This window comes from Mus pahari, chromosome 17 (genome assembly GCF_900095145.1).
Source record: "Mus pahari chromosome 17, PAHARI_EIJ_v1.1, whole genome shotgun sequence".
Taxonomy (NCBI): domain Eukaryota; kingdom Metazoa; phylum Chordata; class Mammalia; order Rodentia; family Muridae; genus Mus; species Mus pahari.
This window is the reverse complement of record NC_034606.1, coordinates 65,777,476-65,799,778: the sequence shown is the minus strand read 5'-3', so window position 1 is coordinate 65,799,778 and position 22,303 is coordinate 65,777,476. Positions and strand designations below refer to the sequence as shown.

At 54.9% G+C, this 22,303-nt stretch overlaps 1 protein-coding gene across 3 annotated transcripts; it reads right to left on the bottom strand.

Annotated features, from left to right (window-relative positions):
- Positions 1-6,133: 6,133 nt before the first annotated feature.
- Positions 6,134-21,979, bottom strand: Nr4a1 (nuclear receptor subfamily 4 group A member 1). Of its 3 annotated transcripts, none has more exons than XM_021216731.2 (7): positions 13,727-13,846; positions 9,956-10,842; positions 9,036-9,165; positions 8,597-8,748; positions 8,024-8,226; positions 7,757-7,935; positions 6,134-6,942 (listed from the first exon to the last, which is right to left on the bottom strand). In XM_021216731.2, exons 2-7 carry the CDS (start codon positions 10,838-10,840, stop codon positions 6,686-6,688), a joined length of 1,806 nt encoding a protein of 601 aa, XP_021072390.1. In that variant the 5' UTR covers positions 10,841-10,842; positions 13,727-13,846; the 3' UTR covers positions 6,134-6,685. The 3 variants fall into 3 exon arrangements, with proteins under 3 accessions (XP_021072390.1, XP_021072391.1, XP_029404104.1); XM_021216732.2 differs by lacking the exon at positions 13,727-13,846 and adding an exon at positions 21,853-21,979 and having other exon boundaries at positions 6,143-6,942; XM_029548244.1 differs by lacking the exon at positions 13,727-13,846 and adding an exon at positions 19,852-20,002 and having other exon boundaries at positions 6,143-6,942.
- Between the last annotated feature and the right edge of the window lie 324 nt (positions 21,980-22,303).

Sequence of the window (22,303 nt, the reverse complement as noted above, 5' to 3'; positions counted from 1 at the left end):
AAAAAAAAAAAAAAATTAATAGTATAAAGAGAGCTGGAGAGATGGCTCAGTGGTTAAGAGCACTGACTGCTCTTTCAGAGGACCTGGGTTCAATTCTCAACACCCACACGGCAGCTCACAACTCCAGGTCCAGGGGATGCAATGGCTTCTTACAGCCACTAAGGGCACTAGGTACCAGGCATTTACATGCTGTACATACATACTTGCAGGCAAAAAAAAAAAAAAAAAAAAGTTATATGCAGAAAATAAAAAGAAGGAAATCTTTAAAAGCATAATAAAATGAGTTCTGGGAATATAGCTCAACATCCAACGCGAGCCCCCATGAAATAGCATATAGAGCAGATTAACCAGTCTAGCTGTCTGAGAGTGCTGAGGCTTACAAAAGAGATGAGCCGGGAGACACACCTGGGCAAGGAGCATCAAGAAATGGTCTGAAGGCTGAAGAGATGCCTCTGTGGTTAAAAGTACTTGTTCTTGTACAAGACCGGGGTTTGATTCTCAGCACCCATATGGCAGATCACAGCTGTCCACTGGCACTCTCTTTGAACAATCAGGCGGTACAAGACATGCACACAAGTCAAATACTCGTGCATGCAAAATGAAATAAATGAGTCTTTTAAAATGGGAAGAAAATAAGTGGTTTGGACAAAGTTGCATCTGGAGTGAGGAGGGCAGTTACTGCTGTCATCCTCAGAAGACACCAGTGGTCTGGAAAGAAAAGGGACACACTCAGAGTAAAGAGGAAATCAGGCCTGGTAGTTCAGTCCTATAATCCAGCCTTGGGAGCCCGAAGATGAAAAATTCAAGGCCATCCTGGGCTACAGAGTGAGCAAGAGGCTAGCCTGGGCTACAAAGTAACTAAGAGGCCAGCCTGGATCACATGGCAAGAAAGACCCCCGTCTCAAAGCAAAAGAAAACAAGAAATCCTCCATCGTTAAGAGAAGTAGCCAGTCACATTCTCAGAAAGGTGGGAAGTGACCTGAGAAGAAAAGCCAGCCCTCTGCAGAAAACACAGGATGGCAACTTAGCAGCTGGGCAGTGTGGGGGGGGGGGGGGCCAGGAAGCCATGGAGCTACCGAGTTTTCTGGAGAAGGGGACAAAGAGGCTGGCAGAGAGGGCTTGCTGACGGTTAAGAGTGGAGCTCTGAGGCAGGACAGGCGAGGACAGAAGCGAGAGTCCTGTGTCCCCGCAGCCAGGCATCCAGGCTGCTGACTAGGGTGCTATCAGCCGTGCACGCTGCAAAGGTCTGGGGAGAGACCTTGAAGACCAACCCAAGTCCTTGGAAGCAGGCAGCTGGTGTTGCCTGATGAATGTGACCTCGGATGGCCCCACCTCATCCTGGGGTGTACCCAGGGGGAGTGTTGAGCCCTGAAGCTGGCCCCTGAAGGCCACTCCAGCTGCTGCAGAGCTGACCCCAGTGGCGTCACAGGGAGTGACTCAAGCCCCAGCAACAACTCCGAGTGGGACTGACGTCAGCCTGGGGGGCTCCTGACGGTGGCCAGCCTTGCAGGATAGCCAGAACCCTGTCTGCTGACCCTCAAGCTAGGCCATGGGGTGCAAAGGAGACCATCTGTCCCCTTCTGACATCTGTCCCCTGGGATCCAAAGCAAGGATTCCTCCACCTCCCACTCTTTCTGAGATGTCACGCCCCACCTCCGCCCTCTGTGGCAGACAAAGTGACTGAGCGGAGGAGAAAGTGGAAAGTCATGTGGGAGAGAGTAGCAGAGATGGTGGCAAACTTGCCAGCTTCATCAGGCTGTGTGTTTGTGTCTTCCGTCTGACCTCAGGACTTTAGGGGATCAGCTGTCCTTGAGTTTCAAGAGCGGTGTGTCCATTCACTGTAAAGGCCTATATGTCTGGCCAAGTGGGGTGTGAGTGGGGCTTTATTTCTGTGCGTCTGTCCCTCGGTGAGAGAGTTTCCTTCCTCCCTGCAAATGCTGTGCATTTGTTTCTTTGAGAGCATGTATCTAACTATCTATCACTCCTGGGGATGGAGTCTAGTGACCATCTTTGAGAAAAACCTTAGGATTCAGGTCAGGGTCTATATCTCCCCTCGGGGACTGTTTCTCTGGACCGGGTTTCGTGCTAAACAAGGACAATCTATCTTTATGGTATTCCAGCTCCCTGAGACACTGGGAAAAGATCCAGGTTTCCTGCTTAGTTACCCCCAAGGCTGGTCTCCTGGGGGGTGGAGGGGCTCAGGCTGGATGAGCAGGGCCAGTGAGCACCAGGCCTGCCTGGCTTGCAGCTGGGCACCGCTCCCTGCTAACACAGCATGTACCAATGAGGACGGCCCCCCCCAACACCCTCCCCTAACTGGCTCAGCTGCTACCCCCAACCCCCACAGCCACGGAGAGCCTGATTTATGGTCATGAGTGGAGGAAGACATTGCCAGTGTCTGGGTCAGACCTTGAAGAGACCTCAAGTGGCACCCCCCAGCCTGCCAGGTTCAGGGCCCAGCAAGACAAGAAGGGAGCCGAGGTGGTGAGGAAGATGAGCAGACAAGACTGTAGGGGAGGCAGGCCCGTGTAAGAGACCAAGGCCAAAGGTGATGGAAGGGGAGGGGGGCCTGGAATGCAGGGCCAGGCTGGAATCCAGCTGGAGAGTCTGAAATGGGCCTCCTGCTCTAGGAAGGGACAGCCAAGAGGCTTTTTTTTTTTCTTACCTAACTCTGAAGTTTCAAATCCTGACAGCCATCAAGGCCTTCACCAGGTAGCCCCCCCCCCCAAACTTGGGACTAGCAAAACGCATAGGAAGCCTCTTGAGAGCCAGAGCCTGGGGGTGAACACAGGTTCCTCTGAAGGGAAGAGAGTTGCTAGCAGAGCTATGGGGCAGTAAGACCAAGCCTGGATGGACATAAGTGGAAACAAAGCAGGCAGGAGGCTTGTCTGTCACACTCTGAGGAAGCTCATTGGTCCTGGGCTCTCTAAAGTCAGCGGTGTGTTGGAGAGGGACTGGAGTCACTCACACATAGAAACTAAAGCCCTCTAGAACCCCTCAACTCAGCTCTCATGGGAGGCCATCCAGAACCACCCTCGTCCAGGACACAACCGTGATGTGTTTCCTACGGCCGCTCACTGCCCAAGACCACAACGCGGCCTCCCGCCTCCCAGACCCTCACATGCGTCCATCCGCAGGATCGGGAGCCAATACCGGTGGAACAGCGTATGTAGGATAAGGGCAGACCTGTAGTCAACTCAGCAACAGCACAGACATGTCCCTCATCTCCTCAAGGCGTGACTTCCACCACCTCCCTCCAACGGAGACTGGGTGGACAGGACCAGATGTGAGGCGCCCTCACCCACCCAGATCTAAAGGGAAAACGAGATGCCGCTGCTGTGCCCACCTCAGAACCCACCCTCCCCAAGGCACAGTTACCTCAGGGCTGGGGAGGGGGACAGGGCCTCTGGGCACTGAGCCCAGCGTGGGTGGGGGGCAACTGGGAGGCAGGTTTCCTGGGTCTCCCATGAGGACAAACAGTAGGCTTTGAGGCCTTGGAAAATCCCGCCCGGGATTCCAGGCCCTGCCAGCGTCACTGCCTTTTGACTATTGTCACCATCGGAAACGGGCCCAGCCCCCGACCAACAGGGACAGAGCCGCCATTGTGAGGCCCCAATAGGCTCAATGCCCCCTTGTTCGCCCTCTCAGCCCCTAGCAAGACTTGGAGGCCAGTTCTTCCAGTTGCTGGTGGAAAAGAAAGGGCTTGCCTGCAGGCTCCAGCCTTCGGGTGGGGCAGGGCAGGAGTCGGGAGATCAGCCCCCACCCTGTGCCTCAAGTGCAAGGAAAGGAATTGTTGTCAGTGGAGAGTCTTTTATTTGCAAAGAATGGGCTGGACAGCCCAATGGTCCAGAGACTGCACACACCCAGCACAGCCACTTAATTCATAAAGCCCGGGAAAGTCACTTCTCTCCTCTGAAGGGGATTAACTTCTCACGAAAATATAGTGACATGTTTATCTAGGTACAGGCCTACAGTCCCTCCACTCGGGAGGATGAGACAGAAAGAACTGTCATGAGTTCAAGGGCAGCCTTGCCACACTGAAAATCTGTCTCCAATCCAACAGAAAAGCAGGTCATGGTGCCAAATGCTTTCCGTGAAAAGGATCGAGGGTGAAGGACCAAATAGACAGCAGCTGTCAACATGCTAGCTTAGAGTCTGGTAAGGCCTGAGGTTTCCCCTACACACACACACACACACACACACACACACACACACACACACACACACGTAACATGGGGGTATGAATTCTTTTGCCTGTCCCGAGGTACAAGGAAAACAGGAGGGAACTAGTCTGGGCGTTAGCTACTACCATTCTCCTTCCAGACTGTGTCATCAAAGAGATGGGGAAACCGAGTCGGGGTGAGGCACTGGCTTCTCTAACAGCGAAGGGAAGTGGGCCAGGTGCTAGGGTCACTGGAAAAGCTCACTTGGAACAAGGCGTTGTCCCAAGATGCAGGCTTGGACCACACTAGGCAGGGTCTGCCTGAGCCCATGGACCTTTCTTAGGACTGAGGCTGAAATGCACTCTCAGACCTCAAATAAGTATGCACAGCTGGAGCTCCTTGGGGAATCTCATGCTGGGTTCGAGCCTAGAGGCGCTTATGTCTTCCTGACTGTAGAGCAGAGCCCCGTTTGGCCCACTCCGATCCAGCTCCCCTCATGCAGAGGCCATGGAGATGTTGTCTTGGGTCCTGAAGCCAAGGATAGTGAGAAGCGGCTATAAGGGCCACGCCGTCAGGGCTCCTGTGAAATTCTGGAAAAGAGCTGAAGCTAAGCACCGTGAAGGCGGCCGGGCCCTACCTCTTACCAGCCTGTCACAGGCCTAAGGACGCTCTCTGTTTAGATTCACGACGTTTCTCTGGTCATCCTCACCACCAGTGCTGGGTATCAAATCTGGAACTCACCCATTTAAGGCAAATATTCCTTCCCTGGGGTACAGCGCCAGAGCCTTGCCTCTAAGCCCCCCAAGTGAGAGGCAGATAAACACAGGAGCTAGAGTTTGATAGGACCCTTGGGTACCAGGAATGACTTCAGAACAATCTACCTACCAAGAACCCAAGGACTGCTGGCCGCATAGATCCTGCCCCTGGGGTTGGCAGAGGGTAGGGGCACTCTAAGAGCGTAGATCCAACAAGGCTCACATGAACATCAGCTATGGTAGTTTCTAGACTCACCACACATCAAAACTCTCTCTGACCCTAAAAGGCTAGGGACTATTCCTCTTTCTGTCCTTCCAAATGTGCAAACCAAGAAGTGAGAAGCCTGGCCTAGTGGTAGCGTGCTGGCGGGGTGTCTGTGAGACCTCAGCATCACCCCAAAATAAAACGGGTCTGGTGAGGGGACTCAGGAGGCGAAAGTGCTTACCGCTAAGCTGGATGAGCTAACGTCTATCTCAAAGCAGGACAGCCCTGACTTCTACAACTTGCCTTTAACTTCCACAGGCATGCAATGGCATGTGTGCACACACGTATACACATGTATGCACATACATGTACTTGAGTACACTATTTTTTTTCAACACAGGGTTTCTCCGTGTAGCCTTGGTTGTCCTGGAACTCTATTTGTAGATCAAGCTAGCCATAAACTCAGAGATGTGCCTGCCTCTGCCTCCCGAGTGCTGGGATTAAAGATGTGTGCCAATAGATATTTTTTTAAAGTACTTAAAAAATAGTCCCAATTCATAAATTGTCCTTTATTTACCCCAGGGTCAGAACGCTAAGAGACAGACCTGAGACCCGAGGCCAGGTCCACTGAGGCCCAGCAGCCAGCGGTAACCGGAGGCTTCCCACATGAGGAGCTGGCTCCCGATGCATGTGTAGGGTGAACATCTATAATCCCAGCACTCAGGAAGTGGGGACAGGAAGACTGACAGCTTGAAATTAGCCGAGCTACACAGCAAGTCTAAACTATCTGTGCACCATAGCGAGACGTGTGTTTGTGTGAGAAAGGAAAACTAGTCCCCGCATTCTCCTCAATGGCGGCATGAAGCAGGCTTCATTGTGACCTACCACCTACAGGTGAGTAACCCAGGCTGACCAGATCACTGGCAACAGCTAAGATCTGCCCAGGGCTATTGCTGTCTCTTATATAATCATGGCAGGATGTCTAGTGCTGTCAGAAAAAAAAGACTCAATTTCAGCTACATGTCTATTTTTTATTCAATATATTAAATATATTAATCAGAAAAGTCACATCCTATAAATCCAGGAAAATACACAAATATAAATCAGAATCTGTCAATCACCTTCTTGAGTGACAGTTATGTACACATGGACGGAGAGCAGAAGAGATCTCAAGTTGGAGGCTCGGAAGGCTTAACCAGCTGGTGGGAGCCCCACCCCTTCCTCCCAACCCCCACCCCAACCTCTCCCTTTCTGTATTTACAGTCGCGTCAGCTTATTTACAACAGAGTGGTATGTGTTAAAAATGGTTTATCTTACAAAAACACACGAAGGCCAGGACTGAGCTGGAGGGATAAGACAAATAGTGGGGTCACCCCCGTGAATACACACCCTCCCCCAGGTCTTGAGCTCTCTGTCCATCTTCTGGAGTGAGGAGGTACGTCAGTCTTAGCTCAAAAACAGGCTGGGGGTGGGGCGGTCTGGGGGTCCGTGGGCTATGGGCTTAAAGGCACATGGGTGACAGAAGAGCACGCATGTGTGCGCACACATGGTCAGGGCAGGGGTCAGAAAGACAATGTGTCCATAAAGATCTTGTCCACAATAGGTGGAGGGGGTACCAAGTCCTCCAACTTGAGGCAAAAGATGCGCTGCAGGCCCTGGGTGCACAGGGTCCGAAGCTCAGGCAGTTTGCCCAGCAGACGTGACAGGCAGCTGGCCGGCTGTGGGTCTCCTGCCACGGTAGCCATGTGCTCCTTCAGACAGCTAGCAATGCGATTCTGCAGCTCTTCCACCCGCCGAGGGTCCTGGAGCCCATGTCGATCTGCAGCAGGGAAGAGAGAGTCAGCCGCTCAGTTGACCCCCTCTCCCTGACAAGCTCCCCCAACCCTCTAGCATGTCCCACAGGAACCCACTGTCCAGACTGGTCAATATTTGAAACCAGTGAATGGCTGGCCGAGGTTCAGACAGACAACACAAAACCCTAATCCAGGTTTTCTGGGGTCAAGGCTCCACACTGTTCTAAAATCCTGGAGTCTCACAGGACAGACTAAGGGCGAACTGGGTATAGACCTCATCCCCTACCCTTTCAAGTTCCAGCTCCTGGTCTTGATCTACTCAGGAGGATCCCCTAAGAAATTTAAGTAGAAATGGGAGCAGAAACAGAAGGGACCCAGAAACTTATACATTTAACACTGGAGCCCATACCCTGTGATACGCACAGTAAAATCCATGACGGGAGTGCCTCTGAGGCTGGCAGAGTGGCTACCTCTTACATTGACAATACGGAGGGAGCCTATCAGAGCTGAAGCTGTTCCTGTTTCTGGACTATGGCAACAGCTATCCAAGTGCATAATGTGAACAAATTCATGTGTGCACTTTCCTGCATCTTGTGGGGTTGACAGGAAGGTTTTTAAACAAACGGAGTCCCTAAGCTAGATGTCCAGCACCTACAGTCATACCTGAGGAGTCTGGGGCCATCCAGAGGCTGATTGAAGCTTTGGGGGCGAATAGAGCTAAGTCCCTTTGCAGGTCCTAACATCCCAATGTTGCAGGCACTCTAGGGGTCCCCAAAGTGTTAGATGCTACCCACCCAATGGTCCTGCACCCCCTGGGCCCAGTCTGGTTCCTGAACTCACCAGTGATGAGGACCAGAGCAGACAGGCAGGCAAAGGCAGGAACGTCAACACCCAAGCTGTGCAGGGACCGTGAGAAGGCCAGGATGTTGTCAATCCAGTCACCAAAGCCACGGGCACACTGTAGCCGGTGTAGCACCAGGCCTGAGCAGAAGATGAGCTTCCCCTCACCGGGCTTAGATCTGGCCGGAGGCAGAGAACAGTCAGGACTTAGGGTTCCGGCAGGCCGGGGCCGCAGGGTCAGGGCCAGGAGGAGGATGGGCAGCTTACCGGTAGGCCAGGCGGAGGATGAAGAGTTCCAGGAAGGCCGACTCTAGCAACAGGTCTTGGTCTCCTGGGCAAAGCTCAATGAAGCCAGGGATCTTTTCTGCCCACTTTCGGATGACGTCCAGGGATCCAGAGAGCAAGTCATAAAATTGTTGCACGTCACCGGCATCTTCCTTCCCAAAGCGGGGCAGCACCAGTTCCTGGAACTGAAAGGAACGCAGGTAAGTTCCACACGAGGGCCTGCACCACACAGCTGTGTCCTGCACTGGCTCCATAGCAAAGCCTGCACCAGCTGCACTACAGAGCTCTCATGCACTGGGACACCAGATCCAGGGGTGCAAAAGAGCCCTAGACAGGGCCCATGTGCTTGTTAATTCCCACAGGAAAACAGGGCTACGGCACCTGTTTGTAACTGGCTCCCCGATCCCTCGCTCACCCCAATGCTTTTCTCCAATGAGCCAGCCCAGAGGGGATGCTTGTTTCCTGATGTTGCCCTGGAGGGAGAGTCTTTCCTAACAGGCACAAAAGCATTGCCTATGTTCTCAGGGCAGGGCAGATGGGCGGGCAAGACCTCACCTTGGAATAGTCCAATTTGGCAGTGCTAGGCCCGGAGTCCAAGTGTGCCCGGATGAGGGAAGTGAGGAGATTGGTAGGGGAGGCATCTGGGGGCTGCTTGGGTTTTGAAGGTAGCCGGCCCCGCCGCCCCTTTAGGCTGTCTGTCCGGACAACTGCAGAGAAACGGGCAGTACTAAGAAAGAGGACCTGGAGAAGGGGGGTCTCCAGGGCACACTATACACCCCACTTCTGAGAAGTCAGAGACAGGGAACCCAGACCATGATGGGGACCCCACAAGGCCCTCCCCACCCCACCCTTTCTAGAAAGCAGGTGGAAGCTACACCTGCCTTTTAGGGGCTGGAATCTAGAGGTGGGAGTGGGAATTAGGTGCAGATCCTGGTGAGCCCGGCTGCCCCACCCCATCAGGTCGAGTGCCAAGGGCACCAATCTCGACACCCACCTTCCTTCACCATGCCCACAGCCAGGCACTTCTGGAAGCGGCAGAACTGGCAGCGGTTCCGCCGCCTCTTGTCCACAGGGCAATCCTTGTTTGCCAGGCAGATGTACTTGGCGCTTTTCTGTACTGTGCGCTGGAGGGAGGGGGGACACGGAACAGGCTGTCAGAGCATGGGGTTGGGGGGGGGAGGAGAGCCCAGGGGAGGGGACCGTCCAGATCCTGTGGCCGACGCAGACAAAAGCGCTCTCTGTTCATAGCTATTTTCCTAACATTTGGATGTAGGGGAGGGAGAAATGGAGGGCCGGAGCAGGGAGAGAAGTCTGGGAGATACTGGAGGAGGTTTCTACCTTGCAGGGAAGATCCCAGAACCCAAGACCGCGGTCTAGGAGCTCCCAAGGCTGTCCGGACACCTGTTCTAACAGGTGTCTGCGTGTGTCCACCTGCCCTTTTCCTGGCGCACAGGAGAGGGCTAAGGGGGTGGAGGGGGGTGGGGGAAGCCAAGCAGGCACCCAGCACTGGGACAAACACACAGCCTGTTCCCAAGTCCACCCCCAGCAAGAACCAAACCCTCTGCCTGTGTCCTTTCATCCAGTGCCAGGAACGCAAGTGCCTGTGGTCCCCTCGCCCCCAGGATGGGGGCGGGGGAGAACCAGAGGCTGCCCACCTGGTTTTCTCTTCCTGAGCACCACTGCGGGCCACACACACACCTTCTGCCCCCCTCCCCAGCTTTCTGCAGCCCTAGAGAGATGTGCACCCTGCTATATAAAAAGCCCCAGCCTCTAAGATGACACACCTGTCCCCTTCCTACAGGACAGAACCAGCTGGGAAGAAACCTCAGCAGAGGTCACTACAGATCCCAACGGACGATCCACTCCACCCCCGCCTCCAGCATGACATAGTCCTCGCCCAGAACGGCTAAATACCTTGAAGAAGCCCTTGCAGCCCTCACAGGTGCGGACCCCATAATGCTGACACGAAGCGTTGTCACCACAGACTGCACAGCGGCCCTCGCTGGCACCTGAAGCCCCGCTCCGGGACTTGGTGGAGGTCACGGGTGCGTCCAGAATGCCGGAAGTGTCACGGTTCGGAGAGGTGGGTGCCAAGCCCGGGAAAGCTGCTGGCATGGAATAGCTCTCCCCCTCCCCAAGCTGGTGGGTGGCTGGTGGTGGGAACAATTTCAGGGAACTCTGGGCCAGGCTGGGGCTGGGGCCAGTGGGAGGACTGAAGGAGAAGAAGGTGGGAGGTGGCGGAGGCCCTGAAGAAGCCTTAGGCAACTGCTCTGTCCATGCCCAGAGGCCTTCATAAGTCTGGCTGGGGGAGAAGTGGCCAAACGAACCGTCCCAGGGAGAAAGCTGGGACGGCTGGAAGTTGGGTGTAGATGGCGAGGGGGCTGAGCAGGGACTCCCATAGTACTCAGAGCCACTGGAGGATAGGGTCTCGTCTAATGGGCCGCTCAGGGTGCCCGGGTAACAGCCGTACACCTGGAAGTCCTCAAACTTGAAGGACGCCGAAGCGGGGGAGGTGGCCGAGGATGAGGAAGAAGACGTGGAGGAGGCCGAGGAACAGGCTGAGGAGCACGGCTGGGTCGTCCCCGGCAGCTGGTAGAGGAAGGTGTCAAACTCTCCGGTGTACCCGTCCATGAAGGTGCTGAAGCTGGGCAGTGTAGCAGGTGCGGCGGGTGCTGTCTCCGGGCTGGCCAGGTCCATGGTCGGCTTGCCGAACTCAAGGGTCAGGGGATCGCCCGTCAGGTGGTCACGCGGTCCTGGGCTCGTCGCTGGTGTTCCATATTGAGCTTGGATACAGGGCATCTCTGGAGAGGGAGGAGACACAAGGGAGGGAGGAGGAGGGGTCAGTAAGGAAAGCAAGAAACTTGGTAGGCCCAGGGGCAGCCAGGTGGCAGGCCTAGACAAGGAAGCGGGTGTCAGGACCACAGAACACAAGAATCCCGATCCCTCAGCCCAAACGCTATCTCAACGAGCCACAAAGCTCACGGGCAGGCAGAGACCGGTCCAAGAGAGCTCAGTCAGAAGACCAGCCACACCCCAGTGGGCCCGGGGAACTAGGAAAGGCATCTGTCCAGCATGTCCCCCCAGGAACAGGGGAAAGCTGTGTTCCTCCGACCTCCAGCCTCCCTGTTCACACGTCAGGGCTGAGAGAGGCAGCCTACAGAGCTTCAGTCCCCCCACCCTGACCCCCCAGCAGGAGATGTGCTGACTTTTCAACCAGTCACTTCCTGGGAGCACATTCCCAGGCACACCCTAGGTTCTGTATACCCCTTCCTCGCCTCCCCCATAGGGAATCTGTGGAGACCGACGTCCTGGAAATGGGGTAGAAGCGGCCAGCCAAGGTACAACTGTCTATCACGGTAGCCTCGGGGGACAGCAGCCCCCCCCCGCGTGCTGATCCCACGGGCATCCACTCTGTACTTTCTGAAGTGTTTCCAGGAGTCGGGGGGGGGGAACTAGGTCACCTCACCGTCCCCAGCTCCTCAACGGGTTGGGTAGCATTGCTATAGAGCTTTAACTACTGGGGGGCTGGAGTTGCTTAGTGGTTAAGAGCATGCACTGCTCTTCCACAGGACCGAAATCCAGTTCCCAGCAACTACATCGTGTGGCTCACAACCACCTGTAACCCCAGCTCCAGGGTATCTGATGTCTGTAGCCTTGTAGGACACCCATACTCATGTGCGCACACAGAGACACGAATAAATACGATTAAAAACAACTGAAAAACGCAGAAAGTAAAACCTTAAATACCATATATTGAAGGGAGGTGAGGAACGGAAGATCCAGAGAGTAGTTTCTAGACTGGAGAAAGGACAGCTCTCAAAAGGAATTTCTCAGCTAACCCGGTCATTTATCTTTTCATTTATTTTCATTTTCCATGCCAATAGGTGTTTTGCCTGCATGTATGTCCACGTGAGGGTGTCAGATCCACCCTGGAACAGGAGTTACAGGCAGTTGCGAACTGCCACGTGGGTGCTCTTAGCCGCTGAGCCATCTCTCCAGCCCCCTAACCTGGTCATTTTGTAAGAACACTGAGAACCCAGCAGCAGACACAAGCTAATTGGGCAGAGTGGAGGATCCTACCGGCGGATGTACAGAGACAAGCTGTCCCTCTGCTAAAGCAGATGACTGTTTGCTGCAGCATGCAGGGTCTCAGCAAAGGTCATGAACCCAAAGTACCCGAATGACCAGGGATAGCTGGAGGAGGCTCTTACGTTCTCATCTGGTCAAAAAAGCCCGCAGAGGAGGCTCCAGCACCTAGTGTCCCTTTCCACCTCCAAGTCTGGGGTCTGTACAGTTCTAGCCTTTTTAGCTGAGAAGACAAGTCACACAGGTTCACAAGCTGGAGCAGAGGGTAGGGTGGTACTGGGAAAAAGACTGTCACCACCTGCTGGTCCTTGAAACCCTCTAGTCCCAATATTTCTCCCATCCCCACACCACCCCTGGGTGCCTGGACAGGACAGCTCCACCGCTGGCTAAGCACACGACTTCCCATAAAACAGCCCCCCCACACACACACACCAGTTCCCACCCGCCTGCCGAGTGTCAAGTCTCTAGGGCATACAGCACCTGGGAGAAAGAAAGAAATATGGCCACTTCTGCCTCTGTTTGCAAGAAGCCTGGGCAGGGATGGGTTGGGGGTGGAGGAAGAAGGGTGGCAGCCAGTCAGGGCTGGGAACTTGTTCCAGCTCCATTCAAATCCTGTTTCTCCACTTGGACATCCTACATCCGGATCAACCCCCACCAATCTACCCTGCTTCAGGCAGATAGTCGGCAACCCAATATACAGACCTGCATCTAGCCTCCTGAGGGGGTGGGGGGTGCCTCAAGGAGGAAGAGGCGGGGTTGAAAGAGGGAGTGGGAGAATCCGGCTTGGGGCAGGGCCTGGCAACACCTGTTAGGTGATCAAGCCCGCAGGCTGCACCCTACCTAACAGATTCAACAGAGACCACTGGGGTCTACAAGCCTGCCTGAGATGACATAAGGGTTGTCAATACTACATCGAGACTCTATCGTGAGCAACCTCCACCCAGGCTCCACGTGCCGCTTTCCGTAGTTGCACCAGGCTACAGCTAAGCTAAGCTCCTATGTCTCTAGATACTCTGACAACTTAATCTAACACAACCATTACCCAGTCAACCTAGTTAGCCATTTCCTTCAGCAATCCCCAGGTCTTCCAGCACCGTTCAGAAAGAAAGTTGGGTAAGGGAATCAGAAAATCCAAGTACAGCCTATGAAGTATTAAGTAAACACCGGGAAAGGGGGCTGAGAGCCCGGGAAGGAGACCCGTGGAAATCCAATCTTACTTGTACTTGGATGGATCCCAGCAACGCCGAAGCTCTGAGTACCTTCTCCCTGTCCCACGCTCAGACAACCCCCTACCCCGCAATCAACACCCAAACCCAGAGTACAGAGTGCCTCACACTGGAGATCCTAACGGGGAAACCTCCTAAACAAGCCCCCACTACCTACTGAAACCAAGCTCCTTGCAGACCCTTCGCCCGCTTCCTAAACCTCAAGCCCGCGCTCACCCTACTCCAAGAACTATCCTTTAATACCAAAACTGCACCCTTCACACCCCTCTCCTCGTAAGCCGACCCGAAAACACCCTTTTCGCCCGCGCGTACACCCCATCTCTTTCATGCACTGTCCCTAGAAACAGAAGCACGCTCCCTGCGGAGTACCTACCCAGCCGGCTCCCGCTCCCCGTGGCCGGGACCAGTGACCCAGTCGCAGCCTGGTCCCGCGTGCGCTCCGCAGTCCTTCTAGCACACTCCCCCAACTTTCGCAGCCTCCTGCACTGGGGCTCCCCTGGAGAGCCCGACCCACATCTTAAGCGCTCCGTGACGCATGGAGAGGGGCGGGGGCGCCACTGACGCACACGGCCCGGCGAGCTTTGGCCATACAAGGGCGCGGGGGGCGGCGCGGTTCCGGCGGGAGGCGGCCAGGAGGAGGCGCGGGGACGGGGAGCCCGAGGGGGCGGGGCGAAGAGGGGGGGCCTGGAATGTCTGCGCGCGTGACGCACGCGGGGTTCCATTGACGCAGGGAGCGCGGATTGTTTGATCTATAAATAGTTTTCCTCTCGCCCGCTGCGCCGGCTAAATATAGTAGCTTCCAGACCCACTAGGCTCCCCAAGCCGGACCCGGGATCGGGTCCCGGGGTCCGAAATAACCGACCAGGAGGAGGGGGTGTTGTAAAGCCGTGCCCGCAGGGCTTCCCCAGAACAGGATCTCCTCCCCTCCAGCTGCTCCTGGTGCCAACAGCGCCCTCTCCCTCCTGCCCACCCCTACCCCAGGCCCTGCTCCGCCTTTGTCCCTTTCCCAGTCTGTCCTGGACACCTAGGGTATCACTCTCTGCTACTCTGAGTAGCCAGGGCAGTTCAGGGCTGAGGCAAGCCATTCTGGGACGTACCCAGAAGATAGGAGGTGGGCTGGGCCGGTGCCTCAGCCTTGGCAATGTGCAGGGTCTCTAGCCCCAGGAATGACAGAACCCCAGCTTCGCTCCTGAGAACGGGCACTCTAGTCTTCAAGGTCCCTTCCGAAAGGGCATAGCGTTGCCAGGCTGGGACAACGGGCTCTGCTCCACACTGATGCTGGTTTCTTAGCGGTGGCCTCTTAACCCCTCGCAGGATGGATGCACCCTAGTTGAGAAATTGCCGAATTTCAGAGCCGGGTGGAGCCTGAGAAATCTTTCCAAACTCTTGCCAACTCTTCCCCATTTTATAAATAGACTCAGAGACATAATGGTACTTGTTCAAGGTCACTAAGCTAGGTGGTAGCACACTGGGGTCTCGAACCCAGGGCCATGATCTCCATCTCCTTTTCACACTCTCCTGTCAATTCCCTGGTCCCAGTCCCTGATGGGGATCACCTGCCTCCTCACTACCTGCTCCAGCAGTGAAGAGAGCAGCTGCAACCAGTTACTGCTTGCAGGGAAGGGTCTGGCCAGGGCTGTACTCAAAGTACAGACCAGGCTGCAGCCACCTGGAGCTGTCACCCGGTAGGTGACATTTCCATCCCAGCAAGTCACATTTCCATCCCAGTCTAAGCTTAAGGAACCCTCATTTGCTAGGCAGGTAAGAGAAAGGAAGGGGTGTGGAGAAATGATTCAGTGGTTAGCTTTCCCTACTAGGAATTCTCTTTGCAGTATCCTGGTCCCATCCCTGCTCCCACCCCCTCCAGCCCCCCCCTTTTCTGCTGCCAGCCCACCAGTGCAGCAGACCACCCAGGTCTATCCAGTGACCTCCTAGTCTGGCCATAATCTTTGATTTTAAAATGGGCTGAGGACGTAGCTCAGTGGTAGAACTCTTTCTTGCCTAGCATTTGTAACCTGGAGTCCATCCTGTCACCACAAAAGATCTCCCCAACCAGCCTGCTACTTCTTTCTAATCACTGTCCCCGTCCCCTGCACACGGAACAGCTTTCATACAATGCTGATGTCGTTCGGTGATATGTTCAGAGGTGACCAGCAAACCCCCAGGCTTCGGCTGAGTCCACAGCTCTGGACTTTCCCAAGCCACCTTCCAAAGGACAGAAAGCCACCTAGGAGAAGAAATGTGGACAGGACGATGTCCACTGGAGCCACCCTGGACCTTCCCACCCCCACATCATCCATCGTTGGATTTTTTCTTTCCTTGGGCCTTTGCACAAAAGTTTACTCGGGCTCTTGTTTAAATATGGAAGCCACTACTATCATTTATGCCCCCACACACGTTAAGACAGGATCCACGGGTTCCATGAGGGGGGATGCCTTTGCTCTAAAGGACATATAATCTTAGCCCTGGTTATGTCACATCTGGCTCCCCACTTTATCTCTCCACCCAGCCCCCAATGCCTCCCCTCTACTCCCAAGATGTTTTTAAATAGGCCAGCAAGACAAGCCTCCAGGACCATTCCTCCCTCCAGTAGAAGCAGGTGTGCGTCCTGTCTTCACCAGGGCATGCCATCCTGAGTTCTAGTATTATCCTCTTTCCCCACTATTCTGCCTTTGCAAAAAAGTGGCACGGACCACCCTGAGGGAGAAGCTGGAGGGTAAGCAGCAGAGGACAGCCCACGAGCACCCTCTCGCCCAGGCCAGCTCTCGCCCAGGCCAACCTCCTTGAGCCACTACACACTACAAAGGCTGCCTTCTTGCTGCCTCGAGGCTAGAGGGGGACAAGGAACGGTAGCTATTACCTGGAAGTGTGAGGCAGAGAAAGAGTCCCTCTGTGGGAACGTAGCTAGGGCCACTCATACAAGCACCAATGTGGAGCACGGACCCTAGCACAGACAGAAGAAAGGCATAAAGGACTTCGGGGCATCCCACACTACATCCCTGCAGGCCAGAGGCTGCCCAACAACAGTAGCCCAGGGCTCTGCAAGGTGGAAGCAGGTATATAATTGATGCAAGCTTTGGGAGACCTAGAGCCAACCTGGTCCCAGACTGGGCAGAAGCCTTTCATTAGACCACCAAGTCCTGCTCATAAGACTCGAACCAGGTTCAACTGCTCACTGCGGGGGGGGGGGGGGAGGAGAATGAGTGATTCTGGGAGCCGTGTGTCCAAAACTAGAGCTGAACGCCCAAAATGCACCAAAGGCAGGGAGAAGAACTAACCTACTGCAGATGCAAACCAGTGCTATCCAGTCAGGCCCCACACCAGGGCCCAGCCTACCAGTGTACCCTAGGGTAAGGTCCTTCAGCTAATTCCTACCCTCTGGGCAGTGCAATGTCAGCCACAGGCCCACCCCCCATCCTCCTTCCCTCTGCTGGAATCACAACTGGCCTCCCTTCAGCTCCCAAGCGACTGGATTCCTGAGAAGCCTTTTCTCACTGGTATGGGGAAGAAAGTCCAGAAGCAAGACACTACCCAAGGGACAGACTTTGTGCCAAGGTACCACACTTGAATTCAATCCATTCAGCCCTCTTCCTGCCCACCCCGTGCTTGAAATTACAACCTGCAGCTTATGAACAGATCCTCTAACTCCCGTTTCACGCTGACCCTGTCGCTTTGACTCCAGTGGCTGTAAATGAAACCGCAGAAGCAGATCAGACCGCAGTGTGTTATAGGGGCTTTTGGGGGAGTCTTGGGCGAGGCGGTTCCTGATTTGGATGATTGGAACTCCAGAGCCTCGAGTGTGTTGGCTCTACAGAGGTTGGTCATCAGACTACATCCCAAGCTTTTAGCCTAGGACAGAGGTTCTCAACCTGTAGGTCACGACCCCCCCCAGGGGGTCAAACTACCCTCTCCCAGGGGTCACTTAAGACCATCTGAAAACGCAGATCTTTACGAGTCACAACCAGCAAAGTTACAATTACGAAGTACCAACGAAATTAACTGTATGGTTGGGGGTCACCACGACATGAGGAACCGTGCGAAAGGGTTGCAGCATTAGGAAGGTTGCCGATTTAAGGGATGCAAATGCAGCCGGACTTGACTGAGTTTAAGTTCTTTCAAGGGTATGTTTCTGATATCAGAGTAGTGGCTGTTTCTCCAGATATTCATCTGGTCTATCGACAGTTACCCAAAGCAGGGAGTTAGGAGGAGCTGCAACATGACTTTGCAGGCCTCTGCAGTCCTAGCACTGAGGCAGGAGGATCACTGAAAGTTCAGGGGCAACCTGAAACACAGACTGGGTCTCAGAAAACAGGATTGGAGAGGGGTAGGGAGGGAACCCAGGATGATAGGGATCCCAGACTCCCGCTCAGACCCATGGGTGAGGAACATGAGGGTAGCTCACTGTCTCCCCTTCCTGCAGAGAGCCTTTTTCTGTTATGGCCTTTACTCTTCAACAGTAAAGTAGCCTGAGCTAGCAATGCCCACCTTCATTCCTCTGCAGAGTTGGGTAAACAGGGAATAGGGGAAGTGGACTCACACAGCCCTTTCCCACGATGCCCCTTGGGCTGGGCCCCATCCTGTACAGCGGAGGGCAGGAACCTCCCTCCTTTTACTAAGACTGTCCCCACCCACAACCCCCATGCTCTTCCCATGGGGTGGGTCAAGGGAGTGAGTCTTGTTTCCCCCACTGAGGAGTAGCTCCGGGAGCTTCCCCTGCTCAGCCCCAGAGCCTGCAGCCAGCCCTGACCAGGCCACTTCCGCTTCCTGCCCTGGCAGTGGGCATGGGGATTTGTGTTGTGGGCAGGGAAGTGCTACCTGTTGCCTGGGGGGGGGGGAAGGGGGCTTCCCATGGCAGCTCTGGGAAGCCAGGTGAAGGATCAAGACCAGGTCCTTCTCCAGGCCCTGCAGTGATCATGTATTTTTATGCCCCCCCGCCCCCACCATCCAGTTTGAGTTCCCAGGTTAGCCCATGAGCCCTGTTCACCCCGCCCCTCCCTCAATACAGGCAAGCTGTGGAAGAGCTACCACAGGCATCTTGCTCCAGGCCAGCAAATCTCTACGTAGTGAAACCTGGCCAGGTCCCATGGCTCCCCGGGGAGACCCTAAGTTCCACGGTGGGGAGTTCAGTTCACTAGGGGGAGAGAAAGGCTAAACCCCGGAACAGAGCGCTGAGATATGAATGCCGGGAACTGGTAGCAGAAACCTGAGAGTGGCAAGGGACCAGCAGGGACAGACCAGGGACCAGGGTTACACTGTCCCTGTCTGAGACCTGAACAGTAACCCCATCCCCTCTGAGGGGCTGAGTGAGAGAGAGCAAGAGCAGTTAAGCAGCTCTGAGCAGAAGCTCTCTCTGCAGAAAGTGCTCTGTTAATACGGGGGTGGGGGGGTGTTATTACCGAAGAAGTCAGCAGAGCCACAGGAGTTACCGTCAATCCAGTGATTTTCGCACCCCATCTATCTCCCGGGCAGAAGAAACTAATACACAGTGTATAGGAATAAGATTAGACCTCAAGAGGAACTGTCAGGTAGAGCAGGAAAACACAGAAGAGCTCAAAGTTCTCAGGGAAAGGCTACCTCATTTCTCCCTCCCTACAAGCTCTATGGATGCATCTCTACTGGCCAGTTTTTCACCCCAGAGGGTCTTCCACTACCTGACAGAATGCCCACACCCACCAAATTTCCTTAGCCCTGCCCAAGGTTTCCCCACCCAACCTCCTCAGCGCAAAGTCAAATTCCAAAATAAAACCTCCCCGATAAGGAGCCTCAGCCGGAAGTCTGCCACACTTTCCTATTGTTAAAGTGTTTTTAGTGGCAGGCTCTGGATTCAGTTAGAGACTCATGCTCAGAAAGGGGAAACTTTTTTTTTTTTTTTTTTTAAAGAACGGAGGAGGAGAACATAGGAACCTCCCACAAAAGAAGCTGCCTCTGGCCCAGGTCCCGGGGAGCATGTTTGAGGCGAGCCGCTTCTCTACAGCCCTGCTTCTCAGCACCCAAAGCAGCTGGGACAGACAGAAAGCAGAGCAGGCTAGAGGAGGATTAGCAAGAAGTCTACCAGCAGCCCAGCCGCAGGCTCCCGCAGGACAGGGAGCCTGGGGCCCTACTCAGAAAGCAACCTTGAGATAAGCCAATAGACACCCAGCTCGCTCTTCTTCCACTGCTGGCGCAACCTGGAAGCCTCCACCAGGCCGTAAAGATGATCTATGGGCAGCCTCTGAGGAAAGAGAGGGCAAGTCTGTCCCCGTGTCCCCAGTCAGTCTTGAAGGGTTCTGAAGTCTGACTTCCACCACCAAGTGCAGCCAAGCTACATTCTGTTTCCAGATCTTACCACCCCTCTAGTCCTCTCCCTCTCCCTCCTCTCAAAGCCGAAGGATCTAGCCTGCCACTCACAGTGGAGAACATCTGCCAGGATGGACAGAGTAGGGAAAAATCCAAACGGCTCAGCTTTTTTATTTTATTTTTTTTTTTCTGTGCCTCAGTATCTCCAGTCCCTAAACTTACCAGTGTGTGTCCTCAAAGACCCAGGGGGCAAAAGAGGAATCCAGGGTGAGTGGAGGGTCTTCCCACAGCCTCAAGGAACTCAGTGGGGGAATCTGTGACAGCTGGCCCGCCTGTCCTTCCCAGCTGAGGCCATGCACTGGCTGAGCAGACTCTGGATGGGAACTGTCTCCAAGCCAATGTGTCCTCTTCTGTTTATATAGCAGAAACCAGAGCCGGCCTCTGGGGACCGGGAGAGCCGCCTCAAGGCTCTCTTGGCTAGGGCCCGACTTTGGCCCAGGTCAGCAAGAGCCCAAAATAGTCAGCTGACGGGAGCCCCAGAGTGAGCATGACCCTGGGCCCGTGCCCAGGCCTGGCAAACAGGTGCCCACGTCACAAGACTTGCAGCTCTAACACTCACGGGGCCCTGGCTGGCAGCCCCTCAGGGTGGCATTGGCAATATATTCGACATGGGAATTGCACCCAGTAGCATCACCAGGACAACAGAGCAAACACGAAGGCTGCCCCCGACGGGAAGGCAGGGTCTTCAGGAAGCCAGGAGTGGGCTGGGGGTAGAAACATGGGTCAAGAGGAGGGAGACACCTGGCCACTGCTGTCACCCTGACTCATGTGCTCCCTAAGTCCAGATCTCTACTGACCAGGGCCACCTGCCCCTTCCACTTACAGTAATTCTCCCTGTCCCCAACCCAAGTTGGCGTTATGGATCCTGCTGCCAGCACGAAGCTGACTCCCAGGTGTACACTCAGCCCAGCTCCCAGGAGCCCAGTTTCCCAGGCCTCTCCTGCTTCCCTCCAGGCTGCACACTGTCTTTCCTAGTCTAGCTACCTCCATGAGACTCTGCACCCTGATCACCAAGCTCCACAGGGCTGAAGATTCTGAGTGAGACCACAAGCAGTCTCACAATTATGTAGAGCAGTGGTTCTCAACCTCCGGGTGGAGACCCCTTTGGGGGCTGAATAACCCAAACAGGGATATTTAGGTTACGATTCATAACAGTAGCAAAGTCACAGGTAAGAAGTAGCAACAAAAGTAATTGTATGGTTGGGGGTCCCCACAACATAAGGAACTGTATTAAAGGGTGGCAGCATCACGAAGGTTGAGTTTCCCAAACCCAAGAAATTGTTGCTTGAAGATGGCCCTATATCCCAAAGAAAGAGGAAGAGAGTGTTGGGGCCTACATCCAAAGTGCTAGATTGAATCCCATCTCCCCCAGGCGTGCTGACCAAACCTTGGGTGCTCTTAGCCCCATCCCAGCATCTGAGGGACCCTATAAAAAAGTCCATCCCCTTCCCTAGAGATCACCCATTTGGAAAAGGGTGTCCTCAGCCATCGGCCAGCCTCTGGGCTCTCCAGGAGCCCCACAGACCTGGATTCTCCGGTTCAGCCCACACTGCCTCCCTCCTGGTGGGACCATGAGAAGCCATCTTCCCTGTAACACCGTAAGAGGGAGAGCAAACCAAGGACACCCTGGGTCTGGCCACAGGTTAGGGACTTTCCTTCTCGAGAATACTGGATGAACACTGCCATGGTGATGGGGTGGTCCCCATGCCTGGCAGGCATAATCCAGGACTTGCACCTCCCCAGTGCAGTGCCTACACCCTGGAAACAGGCCAAGCCTCAAACCCACATGCCCCCGCTACGCTCCCAAGCCCTCAGCCACCCACCCCACCCTCCGGCTTCCTGGAACCATGCACAGGTCGGCCCCGAGAGCAGCTGTCACCTCACCCAGCCATGAGACCAGGACCCAGAGCCCCAGCCTAAGCTGTTAAGAACATAAGGCTTCCCCGTCCCCACCCCCGCATCATCACCCCACGTCTGAAGAAATCAGATGTTCCCATGCTTAGCCACCTAGCTCGCCTGCCACCTCGCCTCGGCAGGGCTTCCCCCTCCAGCCCCCAGACCACATCCTCTTCAGGCAGCCCTGCCTGCACCCACCTCTGCCTCCGTCGTACCCCACCTGCTCGAGGGCCCCAGGGGTGCACCGAAGACAGCAGCAATACTCACCACTCTGGGTGGGCCAACAGGACTGTCAGCACTCACACCATCCCCTCAGCCTTCAGGGCCCAGCAATGGCAACCAAGTCACCAGGGAGGAGCAGGGGCTGGCCTCTGTCCATGGTGGCCTGTGGAGGAGGTAGCATTAGTGAGGTGCAAACTGCCATCAGGGACATGCTCCTGGAGACAATGTGACTGGGACCCGAGGAGCCAGGTCACAAGGGGAACAAGACAACCTGGGCAATCCTGAGGGACGTGACAGTGGTCAGGAGCTGTGGACAACACCTGGGTGTCTCAGAGCCAGGAAGGCCTCCTGTCTCTGCCAACGTGCCTGTTTCCTTCTTGCCTGAAGCCCCCGGGAATACAGGGATGTGTAGCAGAGGGAAAGCAGCCCCTGCTAGGACAGACAGAGTACCTGTCCTTCCTTAAAGGGCTCCAGCTTAGCTCTAGAGCCCAGAGGT